General features: G+C 47.3%; 1 protein-coding gene across 1 annotated transcript in view; it reads right to left on the bottom strand.

Moving 5' to 3' along the window:
• Positions 1–1822: 1822 nt before the first annotated feature.
• Positions 1823–17370, bottom strand: part of FAM78B (family with sequence similarity 78 member B) — an 80765-nt gene continuing 65217 nt past the window's right edge. Inside the window, exon 2 of the mRNA XM_060644422.3 lies at positions 1823–3310. Coding sequence (XP_060500405.1) covers positions 2788–3310 — 523 coding nt within the window. The 3' untranslated portion in view covers positions 1823–2787. The remainder of the gene's footprint in view (positions 3311–17370) is intronic.

The following is a 17370-nucleotide window of genomic DNA, read 5'->3' as shown; positions in this document are numbered from 1 at the left end:
ACCAGAAACCATTGCGTATGTGCGTGTTCGGAATCCAAGTATAGTCCTGACACCTCCCGACTAAAACCTGATCAAGGCACTGAGTGAACTTCTCTAAACTGATGGCATCTTGTATCAGACCCAGGGAGTCTCAGGGGAAGAAAAGCCGGGTGGGAAGATGTGACCCCAGTAGAGATTTCAAGGTGAATTCTCTCTTGTTGGAGAGCCTTTTATTTGACAATATCCTGACTAAGCTGAAAGGTAATGATCTAAGGATCAGAGAAAAAGAAGGGATTGTTTCCTTGTAAAACCACTATAACTTTAAAATAATTGGCTGCAGGGCAATGGAGCATTCTGCCAGGCTCATTCCAGAACCAAGAGACCCAACTGCAGAGCTTGAATGGTATCACCAACAATAATCATAATGTATATTTGCCCAAGGGCTTTTAACTTTTATAAGCACTTTCCCCTCTATTTTTCTCATTTTGGTATTACATAATTTTCCAGAAAACTGGCCAGGTCATTTCTTTTCAAACTCTGAATAGTGTGAATTTTCAGCAGGAGCAAGTCTAGTTAAGTATGCTACCCTTGGCTTTATACAGCTATGCCCTTGAAAAAGTTACATTATATGTAAACGTGATTGTGGAAGTCATCTTGTTTTAATGGATGGGCAAGGGGAATTTAAAAACAGAAACTTTGTATAGGATCTTGTAATTAAGTGATCATTTTTACCAGCTGTTTGGTACAATGTTGGTTTTTTAAATATTAGGTTTTCTTAGGATAGGGCCATGGGGGTTAGATTCTAGGATCAGTGTCTTAGCATCCCATAAGGTTGACATGTAATTCATTTAGAGGGAAAAGTTGTTTTGAACATCAGAGTGAAAAATAAGCAGCTTTATTTCAGCCATGGCGTTCTTTGGAGCTCCCTTAAAAAACAAGGAAGCATGGGAAGGACAGACATAACAGCTGAATTATTTTTAAATGGAATGTCTCCAGGTCTCTTGTGAGTCACTGATGTGTCATTAATGTGCTGTTATAAATAGCTCAGCTTGCCATCAATAACTAATCTATAAGACAGTAGCTGGTGGTTGGGGTGTGAGGTTAACACTACATGATTTCAAGTGGATCTGTTAACCCTCTCTTGTAAATAAGCACCATCCCCTGAGACTAGAACCTGAAAGAAATTAGACTTAATTGCATTTTTAATAAAAATAATTTAAAAAGTCCTCTTGCTTTTCCTTCTCCATTCTTAGACTCTGGGAGAAGATCTCATTGGAGCCAACCATAGGACTGTAATAATTACTCTGACCCTCAACTCTTTCACCTCTGAAATTAGGCTGCCAGTATCCATCCATAAAATCCACAATGACACTGTGGCAGTTTTATAATTATTTTGCTTGGGGGATTTGGGTGATGGAAGCTAGAAGAGCTGGAAAAATTCTTACTGTAAAGACTAGAAACTCTTTAAAATGTTTGAGATTGGCCTAGCTAAAGGAAATATGGTCTCTCATCCTTGATGGTTGGATCTCAGCCATAGAGTCTTGCTTAATGTGAGCAGCTCATATTTTCATTAAAGAGCTCTGAAGTTAAGCATTATGAAGCACTTTCTCACAAATGCTCATGCAGTTAAAGTTGAGCTTCTGTGAAATTGAGCTAAAATAAACATATATAGATAAAAAGCGTATGTACTGGGCTTCAAGTACATAGGTAGGCACTGCTGGCAAATGTGTTAGTTATGCTGACTCCATCCTGACGTGTATGTTTGAATGCGTGCATGTGTGTACATATGTGCATTCTGTATGTTCACATCATTCAGAAACTAAAAAAAAAAAAACAACAAAAGGAATGAAAATAGTATTCGTATTTGTTAAAATGTTCTTGAAATTCTACATGGATTCCATGGTTTAGAAACAATTATCTTTTTGTAAATTTAGGGCTGGAAATGGGGAACAGAATAGGCAGCTGTAAACAAAATTGCAATTAAGGTTTCACTAAAAACATGGCAAAGGCCCCAAATACCATAGCTACTGTAGAATACAGGAACTATCTATCCAAATATTGTGATTAAGGAATACTCTGAACGATCAGATTTTGGAAAGAAGTGGGTAGATGGAACCATTGAGAGTCTCCATCTGTCTGTTCACATCAGGACCTTGGACAGTTCCAAGGAGGCTCTCCAGAAGGGAGCCCATATCACTCTATCTCTCGTTTTTTTTTAAGTGTGCCTTTCATTCCACTGAGTATGTTGAAGAGCTGATGGTCTACCAATAAATTCACAGGTATTAATTTGTAATAACAACTTATTTCTTTCTCTCCCCATTCTCTTCACCACCTGACTTTCATTCCACCCCCATCCCCAGCACCCTCCAGTCAGACAGTGGGACTGTCTGTCTTACAAACACCTGGTGTGGATGTTTTCACTCCCACTTCTAATTGGTTGGGAAGCAGCATTTGCCACAGGCACTGTTTAATTTTGTTTCCATCCCCTGCATCTCGCAGGAAAGCAATGGTCAATAGTTCAGATAAAAGAATCATCCTGGTCAGCTCCAAAATATGGCTACTTGCATGGTAATCACAGCAAGTCTGTCAAATCAGCGATTTCTTTATTCCTAAAAGGAAGGGAATTTTCCTAAGGATTATGGTTCTACCACCCAAGAAGCAGCCCTACTCTTCACAAGTGGCTGCAAAGGCTGGCAAACCGAGAGGTCTGCTTTGGCTCAGAAACTCAGTTTGGCTCCTGCCACCCCTGGCAGCCTCACTGCGTGTCTCAGCGTCATGTGCTCCACACACAGTCAGGCCAGTCTGCTTCTACTTAGGAGGGATCACAACCAGAGGTGGCCCTCGTTTGGGTCTCCACATGAGGACCTGGGCATCGTTGGCATTGGGTTTCACTAGTGCATTAGGGGGGATGGGTTCCATCCGGCTCAGGATCCGGGGCTGCTCCTGCTGAGTCCTGCCCACTAGCCGGGCCCGTTGCCCCAAGAGCTGAAGAGGGTCCACCTCAATGTCCACCCTCATCCTCCACTTGATGGTCTGCAGAATGATCTTCTCCTTCGTGGTGGTGTTCATGGCCACCAGCCAGGTAGTGAAACTTTGGTCCCTCTTGATCCTTGTGAGCAGTGGCACATTGCTGTCACTCACTGGCACTGCCCACGTCACACTTGGGTAGAAGTTGTCATTCATGCTGACGGAGAACCTGGAGATCTTGTTGGTGGGACCAACCAGGGTCACAGTTTCTGTGGTGTTCCCGTACCAAGGGTAGCTCACCCCATCTGAGTCACTGATGGCTTTTACTCTCCCTTCCCTCAAGTCAGGTAGTTCCCAGCTTGACCTGGCAAAGCAGAAGAGATGCACAAGAAAAGAAGAGGCTGTATGAATTTTTCAAAAGATGGAGACGTGCCCAACACTTACTAACACAGTCAACTTGGTCAAAATGGGAAGCTCAGAGGGGAATTCAGGTCAGAAAGTTCTATGCTGTGCTGCTTTGGGATGAGATAGGGACAAATTGAAATAACACAAAGATAAAAAAAAATACCAAAAAGTTAAATAAAATCATAGCTGGTTTAACTGGCAACGGGAAGCTCAAAGAGGCATTTGTGAGCCCCACAAAGAGGTATCAACTATTTGGGATGGTGGAATTGTAATCAGCTATTTAGAGTCATTCCATTGCAAGAACAACTTTCTTGGGAAGTATGAGTGTGTGCAAAGTTTGTTTGTTGGGAAGAAGTGGTTACGGTTTGATGTACTTGAAAGGAAGCATCAGGTGGAAAGGAGGGCAAAAGGAGGCAGAGTTAAGGGTTACACAAATTTCCCAGAAAATCACAGTCGTAGAATTTCTACTCAACAAAGAGGGTTGCTTAAATTCCAATCATTGGCCAATCCAGCACTTGGAAAACAGACATAGCAACTGATACACAAGGAGATAATGGTCACCTTCTGGAAACCACCTCAAAGCAAACATTGTGCTGTAGGCTGGCATACATAGTCTCTAAAGTGCTATTGTCCCATTGACTTCAGGTCCAGACTGGAAGTCTAATTGCTAACTTTATTTTATTTTTTTAAAGATTATTTTAATGTTCATTTATGTTTGAGAGAGAGAGAGAAAAGAGAGCGAGCCAGGGAGAGAGAGTGCAAGGATGGGAGGCGCAGAGAGAAAGGGAGGCAGAGAATCCCAAGCAGCCTTCACGTTGCCATGCAGAGCCCAATGTGGGGCCCAGACCCACGGGTCATGAGATCATGACCTGAGCTGAAACCAAGAGTCAGATGCTCAACTGATTGGGCCACCCAGGCACCCCATTAATTGCTTAGTTTAGTGAACCTGCCATTCTGGGCACTTTGCTACTTCTCTTGGGTACCCCTGACTTTAGCCCATGTCTCTTCCCCCAGCTCATCATCATCATCATCACCACCACCATCATTGTCACAGCTGATACTTATTGAATGCTGCTCTATTTCAACCACTGTGCTAAGTACTTTAACTATGTTATCTCAGTTAATGCTCAAAATATCCCACAAGATAAATGAACTTTTATTTCCATTTTACACATGAGAGGATAGAGGTTTAAAGATGTTAAGGCCCATAATGTGGGGTCTACAGATTGTAAGAGGTGGAGTTAGGAGTTATTTGACTCCAGGGTTTGTGCTTTTGACCACTATACCATATCACTTCCCCAAGTACCCTTACATGGTTCTGGAGAAAGTCAGAGTGGAGGGGACTCTGGCTGTCCATCTGCTTGCAGCTCCCAGAGCAGCCACCAGGAGCTGGATTGAATCCAAACAGAAGCAGAAATTAAGTCAGCAGAGCCTGAGTGTGCATTCTCCATATATCCACTGCTGGGACTAGGAATGATTCTTAGTAATATGAGAAGATTTTTTTTTTTTTTTTTTTTTTTTTAGTGAAAGGCAGAGGGAGAGAGAATTTTTTAAAAAAATTTTTAATGTTTATTTACTTTTGAGAGAGAGAGACAGAATGCAAGTGGGGGAGGGGCAGAGAAAGAGGGGGATACAGAACCTGAAGCAGACTCCAGGCTCTGAGCTGTCAGCACAAAGCCAGACGTGGGGCTCGAACTCACAAACTGCAAGATTAAGACCTGAGCCAAAGTTGGATGCTTAACCAACTTAACCAACCAACCACCCAGGCACCCCTAGAAACAGAATCTTAAGCAGACTCAATGCTCAGTGAGGAGTCTGACACAGGGCTTGATCCCACAACCCTGGGATCATGACCTGAGCCAAAACCAAGAGTTAGATGCTCAAACCACTGAGCCACCCAGGAGCCCCAGAGGAATGTAATAATTAAAGAAATAAAAGAGATGCTCCACTCATCAGCTAAGTTCTTCCTCTTATGAAGTGACAGAAGATCCTACAGGGCTTTATACAAATGGCTTAAGAGAGAGCTCCACTGTCAAGTTGATGCTGAAATGTCTCAGCATCTTTTACTGTCACGCAGGGACATTGAGACACTAACTACTGCCTCTGGCTGGCCTCCACAGCACTTCCAGTGTGGCTTCCTGGAGAGGAAGTGAGCGCACAGCTGCAAGAACCTTTTCTCTTGTCTGCATGCCCTTGGTAGCTGCCGGGAGTAACTGCAGTGTATCATGATTGGCAGAAATGAAGAAGAAGAAATGACCTCAAATAGAAAGTCAGAGAGATACCGTTTTGCTGCACATGCTGGTTGTAGCTGAGCCAAGGAGTAGCTCACCGAAAATGCTGTGGCCATTTCTTACTGTACAAAAGGGAGTAAGTGTTATTTGAGCAGGACATATTCATATATGGGTCAGAGGTCAGGTGAAGCCCAATCTGCTTATTGGGTTTATGAAATGGCCAGACTGGAGTCAGCTTCTTGCCTCCAGCCAAAGTGTGGAGACAGTTATTAAGTCACCAGGCATTTACTTCCTGTGTTGCCTCAACTCTGATCTCCGTTTAGGTTACAGTGACGAGACCTGTTTGGGGTTCTTTTGTGGGACTAGAGGACACGTATTCTCAGCAGTGTAAAACTGTACTTAGACACTGTGCCAACTGTGGCATATTGGCTAGGGAATTTGGTTTTTGATTCTGTTATAACACTGTCCTTTTAAAGACTGGCTATCTTGCTGGTTGATTAAGATACTTTGTCTATAGTGTCTTCACAGTTCCTATTTTTGCCCCCATCTTCCTGCCCAGAGCTACGTGAACAGACTTAAGCCCAGGGTCTAGAGGTCAGTCAAGTGAGAAATTTACAAAGCTTAGTTTGGTCCCAGATGTTCCGCAAACAGAGATAATATAATAAGGCTCTACTCTTGTGTCTGTCTTGGGAGAGAAGGAAGACACCCTTTTCTTGGAAGATCCTGTGGAATAGAGAAACAAGCTTCTTATTCATCACATGGAAACAAAGGGACATGGCTGAGTTTAGCCAATGGGTGCAGTGACTTTGGGAGGCTACGTACCCCATCCATCCACATTGCTGTGACTTTGGCCACTGCTCTATTGGAAATCCTTTGGGTCTGAGGCATGTTCTCTCCCACAGCCCCAGGGAGGGTTTGATTTTGGAAGTAGCCAAAATTCACTATGACTTCAATGTAGTGAATAGGGACTAGGTTTCTTTTCCAAAAATATCATAGTTTTATTTCTTTTATGAAAGATAGGTACTAATGCACATTCTAAGGCAGTGGCTTTTTTTTTTTCCCTCCCAAAAGAGTTATGCCTATACAATGCATGATTGGTTTATATAGCTGATAAACCAGTTTGATAATGGTTTTCAAAGAAGTCCCTGATGAATTTCAGGAGTGATAGTACCGTGGAGTCACTCTCTCTTTTAGAGAACTACTTTAAATGAATGCTTGAGGCGCTTCAAATTCTACATGGTCAAAGTGAACTCACCACCTCTAGCATACACTTGGCCCCTTCTCCCATCTCTGCTGCAGCGGGTGACCCACTACTCACCCAGCCTTCGAGGCAAGAAATAAGGGCCATCTTCCTATGCTCTTTCCTAGACTGTCTCAGCTACCGCATCACTGCATCCTGTGAATTTTGCTCCATACGTGATGTTTGAATTTATCTCCTTTTCTCCAGTTCTCACTGCCGTCATTTAATTCACACCCTTAGCATCTCCCACCTGGTCTACTGGTAAGGGGCCACAGCTGGGCCTCTCTGCATTCAACCCCAATCCCTTTCAAATTCATCTTTTAGCTGCATTGGTGTTCCCACATGCAGACATGATTCTGTCCTTTCTACACCCTTCAATGTTTCCTCTGAATGGGCATCAATGGCATCATCTACATGGTAAGATTCACGTTTCTTAATATATGGTTCTCCATGGTCTGGCCTCCCCACCCCAACATGCCATGCTGTTCTTCCCCTCTTCCTTTTGCTCATGCCATGCCCACTGCCTGAAGCTCTCTCTCCCCTGCTAAAGTCTCACTGGACCTAAGTACTCTTTTTTGAGAATCATTACATGCGTCACCTCCTCCAGGAAGCCTTCTCTTCCAAGCTCTCCTGGATATATCCAGCTCTTTACAGGTCCCAGGTTATATTATAATTGTTTGTTTATGTGTCTGCTTTCTCCATTAGATTATGCTTTCCTTGAGGCTTGGGACTGTGACTTATTTTTGGATCATTAGTGTTTAGCACATTGTTGGCAGATAGTAGATCTTAATACATTTTTGTCAAAGGAATATTTTATTTAAATCATTTTCATGCTTGTCTTATATACAGCTTGTATATAACAAAGTGTTTTATCACAGTTTTATACTTTATATTTTCCCTCACCTTTAAAAAACTATTATCTACCATTCATGTATTCCATTATTACAATTGCACCATATTTAACACCATGTTTATCCTTAAGGGGGAGGCAGACAAGCCACACACAAATAAAATGAATGAACTGGTGACTACAAATGTATTTAGTGACTGTTCATGCCATAATATATCTACATACAAAAATTAATGACACAGACTTGGAGTGATACAGGAAGTCAGAAACATGGACATCTGTGCAGGCTATAGGGGGAGGGTTTGGGGAGGAAATGGAATTTGAGCTGTGAGGAACAAAGAAGGGCACACCTTGGCGGGAGTTTCCGTCATGGACAAATGTGTGGCATTAAGCATGAACATGGAGTGCCCAGGAACCAGAGGGACCACCTGGGAAGAGTGGAGACAAGGCTGGTTGGGCAAGGCAGTGTCAGTCTGGGAAGAAGTGCCTTTAATAATGGCCTTGAGCACTGGGCTTCATCCCAGGGGTGGTGGGACTTTTCAGCGAGAGATGATGAGCCAGGAAGAAATGTGATGTATGAAGAAGAATTAGAGAACCAAAGGGAGGGAACCAGGATGCTCTGGAGCTTTTGCAACATTCTAGGTGATCTTTAGTGAAGCTTTCATCTAGGCTGGTGGCTGAGAATGGAGAGGAAGGGCCACAAAGAAGAGATACTACAAAGGTAGATCTACTGTGGCTTGGCAACTGATTGCCTCTCAGAGACAAAAGAGGAAATAAAGTAAAACATTCACTCAAACAATTAATCAGAAGAGCCAAGCACAGTTGACTGGTGTGTGTGTGTGTGTGTGTGTGTGTGTGTGTGTGTAAAATCATTCTCAGAAGTAACAAGGTGTGGCCTCACTGTGGCTGACATGCCACACCCATCTCCAGACCCACCCACAGTGGAATTTCAGGGTGCAAAGCTCTGACTCTTCCATTAGGCAGGGAAGACGGAGTCGTGTTTGTCTTTGTGTCTTTGCCCAGGACGTGGTGGTTAGAACATGGAGCACACACACAACTCTCGTTTCTCCTTGTGTCTCGCTAGCTCTTCCTCACCATCCTTTGCTGGTTCTGCTTCATGTCTCAACCTTCTACCTTCAGAGGGCCCCAGGTCTCAGTCTTTGGCCCTCCTCTCTTTTCCATCTTGGTGAATCCAGTCTCATGGCTGTAAGTACCATCTACATGCTGACAACTTCCAAATTTCTATCTCCAGCCTGGATTGCTCTCCTGGGCTCCATATACCCCCTGGCCCACCTGCCAACAACCCTGGAGTCACTCTTGACCACTCTTGCACCTTCCACTTACTAACTATTGGCAAATCCTGTTGATGTCAATATCTATCTAGAATTCAACTCCTGCCCATCCATCACCTCCATCGCCACTACCCTGATCCAAGCTACAGCTGGCTCTCCTGGATTGCTGCATTAGTGTCCTAAACTAGTATGCTTGCTAATACTTCTGCTCTGTTGCTCTGGTCTATTTTCAACATGGCAGTCACAGTGGTCTTGTTAAACAAATGTGAAATTATGTCACTCCTCTGCCCAAAATGATTCCACGGCTCCTAAACTATTTAGGAAACGTCAATGTTCTTAAAAGGACCTAGGTGGCCCTGCATGATCGGGGTCTCCATTTCCTCTTGTATATCATTAACTTTTCTCTCCTTCTTGCCCATTCTGGCCTCTGTGCTGCTCACTGAGCATGCCAAGCAAACTCCCACCTCATGGCCTTTGTACTCTTCATTTTATCTGAAGCATTCTTCCTTCAGGATCTGTAAGGTTTGCTCCCTTGCCTCCATCATTCCTGGCTCAAGCATCGTGTTCTCAGTGCCACCTTTCCTGTCAACCATATTTAAAATTGCAACTTCCCGACCCAGTGTTCTTCATCCTATATCTCTGATTTATTTTTCTCCACTGTCTAATATAATATATAACTTATTTCGCTTATGGTCTCCCAACTCCCCAAATGTAAGCCCAAAGTATGTCTTATGTTGTGTTCACTGCCATATCTCCAGTACCTAGAACAATGCCTGGCATGTGGAAGGAGTTCAAAATTGGGGCCCCTGGGTGGCTCAGTCGGTTAAGCATCCAACTTCGGCTCAGGTCACAATCTCACAGTTTGTGGGTTCGAGCCCCGTGTTGGGCTCTGTGCAACAGCTCAGAGCCTGGAGCCTGCCTCAGATTCTGTGTCTCACTCTCTCTCTGCCCCTCTCCTTCTCACACTCTGCCTCTCAAAAACAAATAAACATCAAAAAAATTTTTTTAAAAGGAGTTCAAAATTATTTGTTGAATAGATAGGTATTGAAACAGTCTGAAGTGAAAGGTAGGAGGAGACTGAGTTTCAATTGGGACGCGATGCTTTTGTGGGGTTGCAAAGTTGGGTCTAGAGCTTAGGAGAAAGTGAGGGCTAGAGGTGTAAATCTGGCAACTATCTGCATGGAGAGGGTCAGCTGACCTGACGGTGATATTGGGATCACTGGAGCTGAAGGAGATGCCTTAGGAGGCTCGTTCAGATGGCCAGAAGACAAAGAGGAAACTAAGAAGCAGAAGGACCAGCAAAAGGGGACAATGAACTTCCAAAGTCAAGAGAATTTCAGGAAGTCACCGGTGTTTAAAGCCACATGAACTGGAGAGAGTGGGGTTAAGAAAAAGACCATTAGATTTATTATCAAGACTCGGTAAGGAGTTATGGGGGGAATGAACAAGCACAAGGGGAAAAAAAGAGAATTCAGGTAATTCCTTCAAGAAGTTGGGCACCAAAGTTGGAGAGTTGTCCGAGCAGAGGAACCGAAAGCAGGATTTCTGGAGCCAGGTTGCCTCAGCTTGTAAACTGAGTGCTACCACCTACTGGCTGTGTCAGTTAGATAAGTCACTTGCCCTCTTTATGCCAGTTTCTATCTCCAAGCTAGGCATAGTAATAGGACTCCCTTGATGTACTTGGTGTGAGCCTTAAATGAGATAATGAATGTGAGGCGTGTGGTCAGGCATGGGCGCGAGTGAGATTTAAGTTCAGATATGAGTAAGGAAGCGAGACTCAGGAAGAGGGAGGGTTGGGAAAGAAGGAAACTCACAGCGGTCGACCCTTTCAGCTGCAAACACTTGACAGTAAGCATGTGAGGCAGGGATTATTGTACCCTGGTCACACACAAGGAAGCTCAGAGTGAACTGTGCAAACTCCTCCTCCTGGGGAGGGCAGTGCCAGGTTTTGAAGTCAGGTCTTTCTGGCCCCAAACCCTGCTTTCTCTCCTTCACCATGCTTGTGGGAAAGCTCCTTAATCTTAACCTTCAATGAGTCCCCAATCTCATTTTTTTCTCTTTGAGGTCTTCTTGGTGGTGAGTGGAGAAAGCACTGATTTGGGTGTCAGTGCCAAAGTAACAGCTGGCTGGCCTCAGACAAGACACTCCTGTCGGCCTCAGGCTCCTCATGTGTAAAATGGGAAGGCAAATTAGAGAAGGAAAGTGACTCCAGGCAAGTTACATCTCGGAGCTGTTACAAGGATCACACAGAGCAATGGCAGGTGAGCAGACGCTTTGGAAACTATAACACACGAGACCCACATTAGTTATTATCTCAATTCCCCTCCTTCTCTTACAACCCTCTCCTCACGGGATAAACACAGTGTTTTCATTTTGGACAATCGGTCATTGACCCAAAGCGCACAGCTAATGGACTCGCCAATGGAGCTAATAATGAAAGCATCGATTATTGCAACCTTCATGCTTTCTGCAGCCCAGTTTTAGAAGAAAAAGGCAAATCTTCTTTAAACAAGCTCGTGCGAAGCATTTCATTCAAATAAGTGGCCCCTGGGTTGAGGTCCTGTTTCTACCCGGACCCAGCCAGTAGAGCAGAGCAACCTCCCCGAAGGAGCCCCTCTTTGCTCCCCCCACCCCCCCGAAGCCCCATGGTCTCCAAGGAGATCGGGAGCCAGCAGCAGCATTCTTGAGGGCAGGGAGTGGGCAGGTATTCGGGGGGTACTGCTGACACTGATGTCCCCTGATTGATGGGTGGTTTCAAGGGTGTTTCAAGCTCCCAGGGAGGCTTTGAGATCCAGGATGATACTGTCCCTCAGCCCAGGTGACAGGAGCTCCTGCCTGGCCCTCCACTTTAAGAGACCCACTCTGCTATCTTCTGGCTATGCCATTTCACATTGTGGGGCTAAGCGGACGTGTCCATCTGGAGCCGGTGCCCCTTCTTCTAGACCATGCTCTGGGTATCTGGGATCTCAGTATTCCCAGCCCATATGGCCCCACACTTGCCTCCAGGGTTGATGCAAGGCCTTTTTCCTGGTCTGTCTTCTTAAGGGTAGTCTACTCCACCTGTGTGAGCCAAAGCATGGTTGTTTGTAGGGGGCATGTATGGAGTTTGGACAGGTGTGTTAGGTGTCTACATGCATATCCATGATGGTCCGTATCTCTCTATATGGTACAGAGCCAGGGTGGGAAGGAGAGTGGGGCCAGCTAGGGGCCGGCTCGTATCTTCTTATGCCTCTATACCCTAGCACAGAACTTGGAGGAGTCTGAGAATTCTAAATCTGAACCTCGCTTTCTAGGTTGTTAGAAAGGTGTATCTGTCAAGGTAAGAGGATAGAAGCGATGTGATTTAGCACTGCCAGTCTGACTTACACCCTCAGCTTTCCGTTAGTTGACTTAGAATTAAAACTACTATTTAGAAATATGGTATATAGGCCTTCGTTTGTGCTCCTACCTTGGACCCCACAAATATTGGGGACAGGTGGAGGTGGGAGATCTGGAGCCCCGTGGCTTTGGAACTCTGGACAGCTCTAATTCAAAATTTTCTTTTGATTTGTGTGCTTTTACTCACATCTGTTCAGTCTTAACATTTACAAAGTACTCCCAGAAATAGCTTTGTACCCACTTCTTATATCAGTCTCATGAAGTGGGTATCATTCTACTTTCCATTACACAATAGGGAACTTGCTCAGGGGTCACACAGCTAGCGATGGGCAGAACTGAGTTGCGATTCCGGGATCTGATTCAAAATCACATGCTTTCCTCACAATGACGCCCTGGTACCAAATTAGTGGTCCAAGCGTTCTGAAAAATAATGATAATAGTCATGGGTGATATTAGCTGACAGACGCTGCTGTCACCAATAGTGAAACATTTTTTACACAATTGCTAAACAGACACCCTCCGCCCTCCCCAGGTGCCTCCTCCCTAACCATCCAGGTTCCTTCCCAGGGCCCCGGATCTCTCCGAAATTCACCAACCAAACACAGGGTTGGACTGGGGACCTCCGAGACACTACTCAAGCTCCAGGGCTGCATTTCAGCCCTGACCTTATCACAGGCACTGCTCTGAGTCTGTGATCTCTCCACCTGGTTGAGCCTGCTCTTACAGGAGACTGGCTGCTGTTAACTTTACTGCCCTTTGATGGTGGGAAGGGGCTCCTGCCTTCTCTCTTTACCTTCATGGCTCGAACCTATGGCGTCACCACTTGGGAAGGTGGAAAGTTAAAGAGAATGCCGTGTTTTCTGAGGATTCAGACTTTTCCCCGTTTAGTGCTGGGAAAAGCAGTGCACCCACATCCCGGAGAGCCTCCTGCTCAGTGTCACTTCTGACTTGGCAAAAGCAGCGCCCAGCACCTCTGCTTCCCCGGAGCCCTTCCACATGAGGAGCTTGAAGTCACAGCCCATGGCGAGTGAGTTAAGGGAGAGGAGAGGATGGAGAGAAGCCCCTTTCCAGGAGCAGGTGGGGGCAGGGCTCAGGGCTGCGAAGAAGGCTGCGATGAGAGGTGGGGGAGGCGAGGGTTCAGAACCAATGCCCTACGTCACCTGGTGGGTCCAGACGCCCACTGCCTCTAGGCAGCCTCTCAGCCTGTTGAGACACCAGTCCCAGCCCCGGCCCTGGCATGGGTCCCGATTCTCAGATGGTTTGCACCATGATTACAGAGTAAGTTTTAAAATTAGGTCTTTCCTCATTCTGCACTGTTTATGTCAGACTCTGAGAAGCCGCCCACCTCCTCTTCCGCCCCTTCCTTTCTGACCACATCCTTTTTTCTTGGCACACAGTGAGGCATTTTTTTCCCACAGCAGAAAAGACCATTTCCAGTGTTTTTAAAGAGCCATCCGTGTTGGGAGAGGCTCCATGTTTAAGCGAAAGGCTTCTGTTGCCGCCGCATTCATGCTCTGTTTTGATTGGGTTTCTGTAGCATTGGAGACGCCTTCTCGTTACGTATCTACCCTTCACCACTTGGAGGTCAGTTTCTCCAGCAGACCCCCTGTTCCAGCTGGGTTCCCAGAGGCCTCTGCTGGCTTGTTCATATTTGACAAGCCGGAAGTCTCGGGTCAGTGGCCAGTTTTCTGGGTCACTTCTGAGGATGGCTCGCCTCGACTCCAATTCTGGGCTTCTTGGAGCGAAGCGGCCTTCCCCACAGACAGGTGCAGGCCAGGGCCGCCTTAAACACCGAATGTCCTCACTCACACCCGTGGGCCAGGCATGCAGGGCCAGACTGTGTCCCTAGGGAGCATCGTGCCCTCTGAGCTAGGCACGACGGGGGTCCGTGCCCAGCCTCCAGGGGCTCACAGCCTACTTGCACTCAGAGGCTCCCCACACCCTCCTGTCCTCCAAATGAGGGTCCTCCCTCCATCTCCCAGAGGCTGCTCCAAGGACACAGCCCGGAGGGGGTGCTGTGGTGCTAAGACCGTCTGCAATGCCCAGAGTTGCCCACGGATCAGTGTCAGTCCTCACCCCACACTGCCTGCCCCGGTCAACGGCAGCCACCCCTTGGCCTGTGTAGCTTGGCTCAAGTGACACTGTGTTTCCACTTCTCTTCCTCTTTCCCCTCAAAATGCTTCCCATTCACGATGTGCAACCCTGTGAAGTAACTCCTCACTTTCGATTACAGAACAAATACAAACGAATGATTAAGTGAGAACGTAGGCAAAACAAAAATAAAGGGAAATGCCTATAGTCCCATGATCATCGATTACTACTCTTTTTCTTTCCTTCTTCTTTTAGAGAGAGTGCGAGAGGGTGCATGTGTTCCTGAGCTGCGGAGAGGCAGAGACAGAGAATCCTAAATAGGCTAATGCCCAGCACAGAGTGTGACATGGGGCTCAATCCCATGACCCTGAGGTCACGACCTGAGCTGAAATCAAGAGTCAGACGCCTAGCCAGCTGAGCCACCCAGTGTGGCCCCATCATAGGTAACGACTTTTACCATTTTAGGGTGTCCATTCAATAACGCCTTTCTTAATTTTAACTAAGAATCTATCTGTAGCAGCGAAATCCCAAAATGAGAGGGAAACAACACGTATCCACTCTCCTCCTCCTCTTGTCCATCATTTGTCTGGCCTCTAGGGACGAAAGCAGAGGATTCAGTTGGCTTCCATGGCTAGGGTGTGCAGCCCATGCCCGCCCCCCCCCCCCCCCCCCCCGCCCCCGACGCCACCACCTGGTCCCTCTGAACTCTTCCAGGGCCGTGGAGCAGAGCTCCTGGATGGTGCTGTCACATGGAGACACTCACTCTGCTGGCTGGTGGGGTTTTCAGGGCCTCAAAGGGAGGAAGTCTGATTTCTGAAGACAGAAATGCAGTGGGTGTTCTCCCCAGAAATGAGCTGCTCCTCCCAGAACACAGGACCCCACACAGCTGGCTTTCTTTGGGCTCCACAGACCCTGGGCACTCGGATGGCTGCCCTGGATCTAAGCCGGACTTGGGTCCCCATTCACTTCTCCTCTCTAGGGTCCCCGCGTCTTCCTGATTGAGTCTCCCGCACCACCTGCAGCTCCTGACGGGGGTTTCTGATCTGCAGGTTACCACACTGCCAACCTATGCATTTGGGATGCGAGGAGCCATGGCCTCTTCACCCCGCCTGGTCCCAGCCCCAAGCCAGGCCTTCCCGGGGGCTCCTACAATCTAGAACCCTGCGGCTGCTGTGACAGCGAAAGGCCTCTGACCCTGTGAGCACCCAACCACCCCCCCCCCTTTGCTTTTGTCCCTCCTGTTGTGTCACGGACCGGGAGGAAGTGTGGCTCGCTTGTTTCTTTTTGTGTTATTCAAGTGAGATTCCTAGTTTGGAGTCTCCCGGTGGATCCCTGGGGGAGGACGCGTTGGGGTCTTCCCACCCTGCCAGTCCCGGTGAACTGACAGCCTGGCATGCTGTGTGGTCTCGCTGACTTTTACACAGAACATCTGCAGCCTTTGATGTTGTTTCTAAAGACGCAACCAGTTTTCTGGGGGCTGGATCCAATGACGCGTGCATCTGATGGAGACGATGAACGCTGAGGACGGCTGGCAGGGGGCCCCAGGCAGCCCCGAGGAGGAGACAGCCTCTCTGCCACCCCACCCTGACATCTGGACCTAATGCTGATGGAGGCCGGGGCCAGAATTCAGAGCTCTTCCTATCTGTTGGCCTAGACAGTGGTTATGATTCTTTCCTATCTGGTTTGGGAATCATCAAGGGGGACAATTTCTCGAGGTCAAGGAGATACTAGTAATGACATGATTGCTAAATCTTCTGCACTACGAATAGGAAGTAACTAGATATTTACCAAATGAATGAATGAACCACGGCAGGGCTTCTGGGCACAAGCGTCTGAGCAGGAATACGGGGGCACCACCAAGTCCAGAGCTGTCTGAGCCTCACTGATCCCAGCCTGGGGAAGAGAGATCGCCCCTTCCCACTCCTGTCCTCCCCCCCACCCACCCCCCGCCATCAGCTAGCCGAACAGAATGGCCCACAGGGCTCAGGCTGCTTTGGGGGACCAGACCTGGGGAGTTAAGTAGAAAGACCAACAGATCAGGGAAGAGTCTGAGAGACCTTGGTCTGGGTCACCAAGCCAAGAGCGAGACTCAGGAGTGGGCTCAGGGTGGGCGGGGGAGGGGGGAGTATCAGTGCAGGGTCTAGGGTGAAGGCTGCTTGGCCCGAGTGGTCTTATGGGGCCTACAGTCTGGAAACCAGAAAGTGAAGTCAAAGGTCCGTTTATTGGATCAAGAATAAGACCAGAGGAGCCAGACTGAGCAAAACAGCTGTGGTGATGAGGTGGAAGTCACGGCAGACAGAGGGGACTCCGGAAAGTCAGATGTTATTAATACCACTATTAATGGCTGATATTTCCTGGGGACTCACTGTGTGTCCAGCATTCTACTAAACATTTGACACAGCACCTCAAAGGAGGCACGAGTTACTCCCCTTGACTTTTTTTTTTTTTTCTCCAAATAGGGAACTGAGTCTCAGGTTAAAGCATTTGGCAAAGTCACAAAGCAAGTAGGTGGCCGACCTGGTCTGAACCTGACTCCCCAGCACCTGGGGCCACTTGTGGCTCAGAACCCAAGGCTGTTGGCAGGCAGTACTGAGCTGAGTGCCCAGCCTGATTCCCTCTCCCCCACCCTCCCAAAGCACTGGTTCTCCGTCCAGCTGCTGGGAGCGGTCACCTCTCACCAGCACTGGGCAGGATGCAGGCGGGAAGGTGGGGAACGGGGACATGCCCGTGCCCCTTCTCCCAGCTGCCAAAGACATCGGCTTCTTGTTCAAGGACATCCGAGCTCCTGCCAAATAATACCCAAGCGGGGGGCGGGGGGGGCGGGTAGGTGGAAGGGTTAGGCTCATGAAGCTAAACGGAGGAGGGATGCAGACACAGGTCCACGGAAGGGACGAGGCTGAGGACCGAAATGGTGTGGGCGAGTGGCACAGACTCTTA

The sequence above is a fragment of the Panthera onca genome, chromosome F1 (genome assembly GCF_046562875.1).
Source record: "Panthera onca isolate mPanOnc1 chromosome F1, mPanOnc1 haplotype 2, whole genome shotgun sequence".
NCBI classification, from domain to species: domain Eukaryota; kingdom Metazoa; phylum Chordata; class Mammalia; order Carnivora; family Felidae; genus Panthera; species Panthera onca.
The sequence above is the reverse complement of the archived record's forward strand: the minus strand, read 5'-3'. Positions and strand labels throughout refer to the sequence as shown.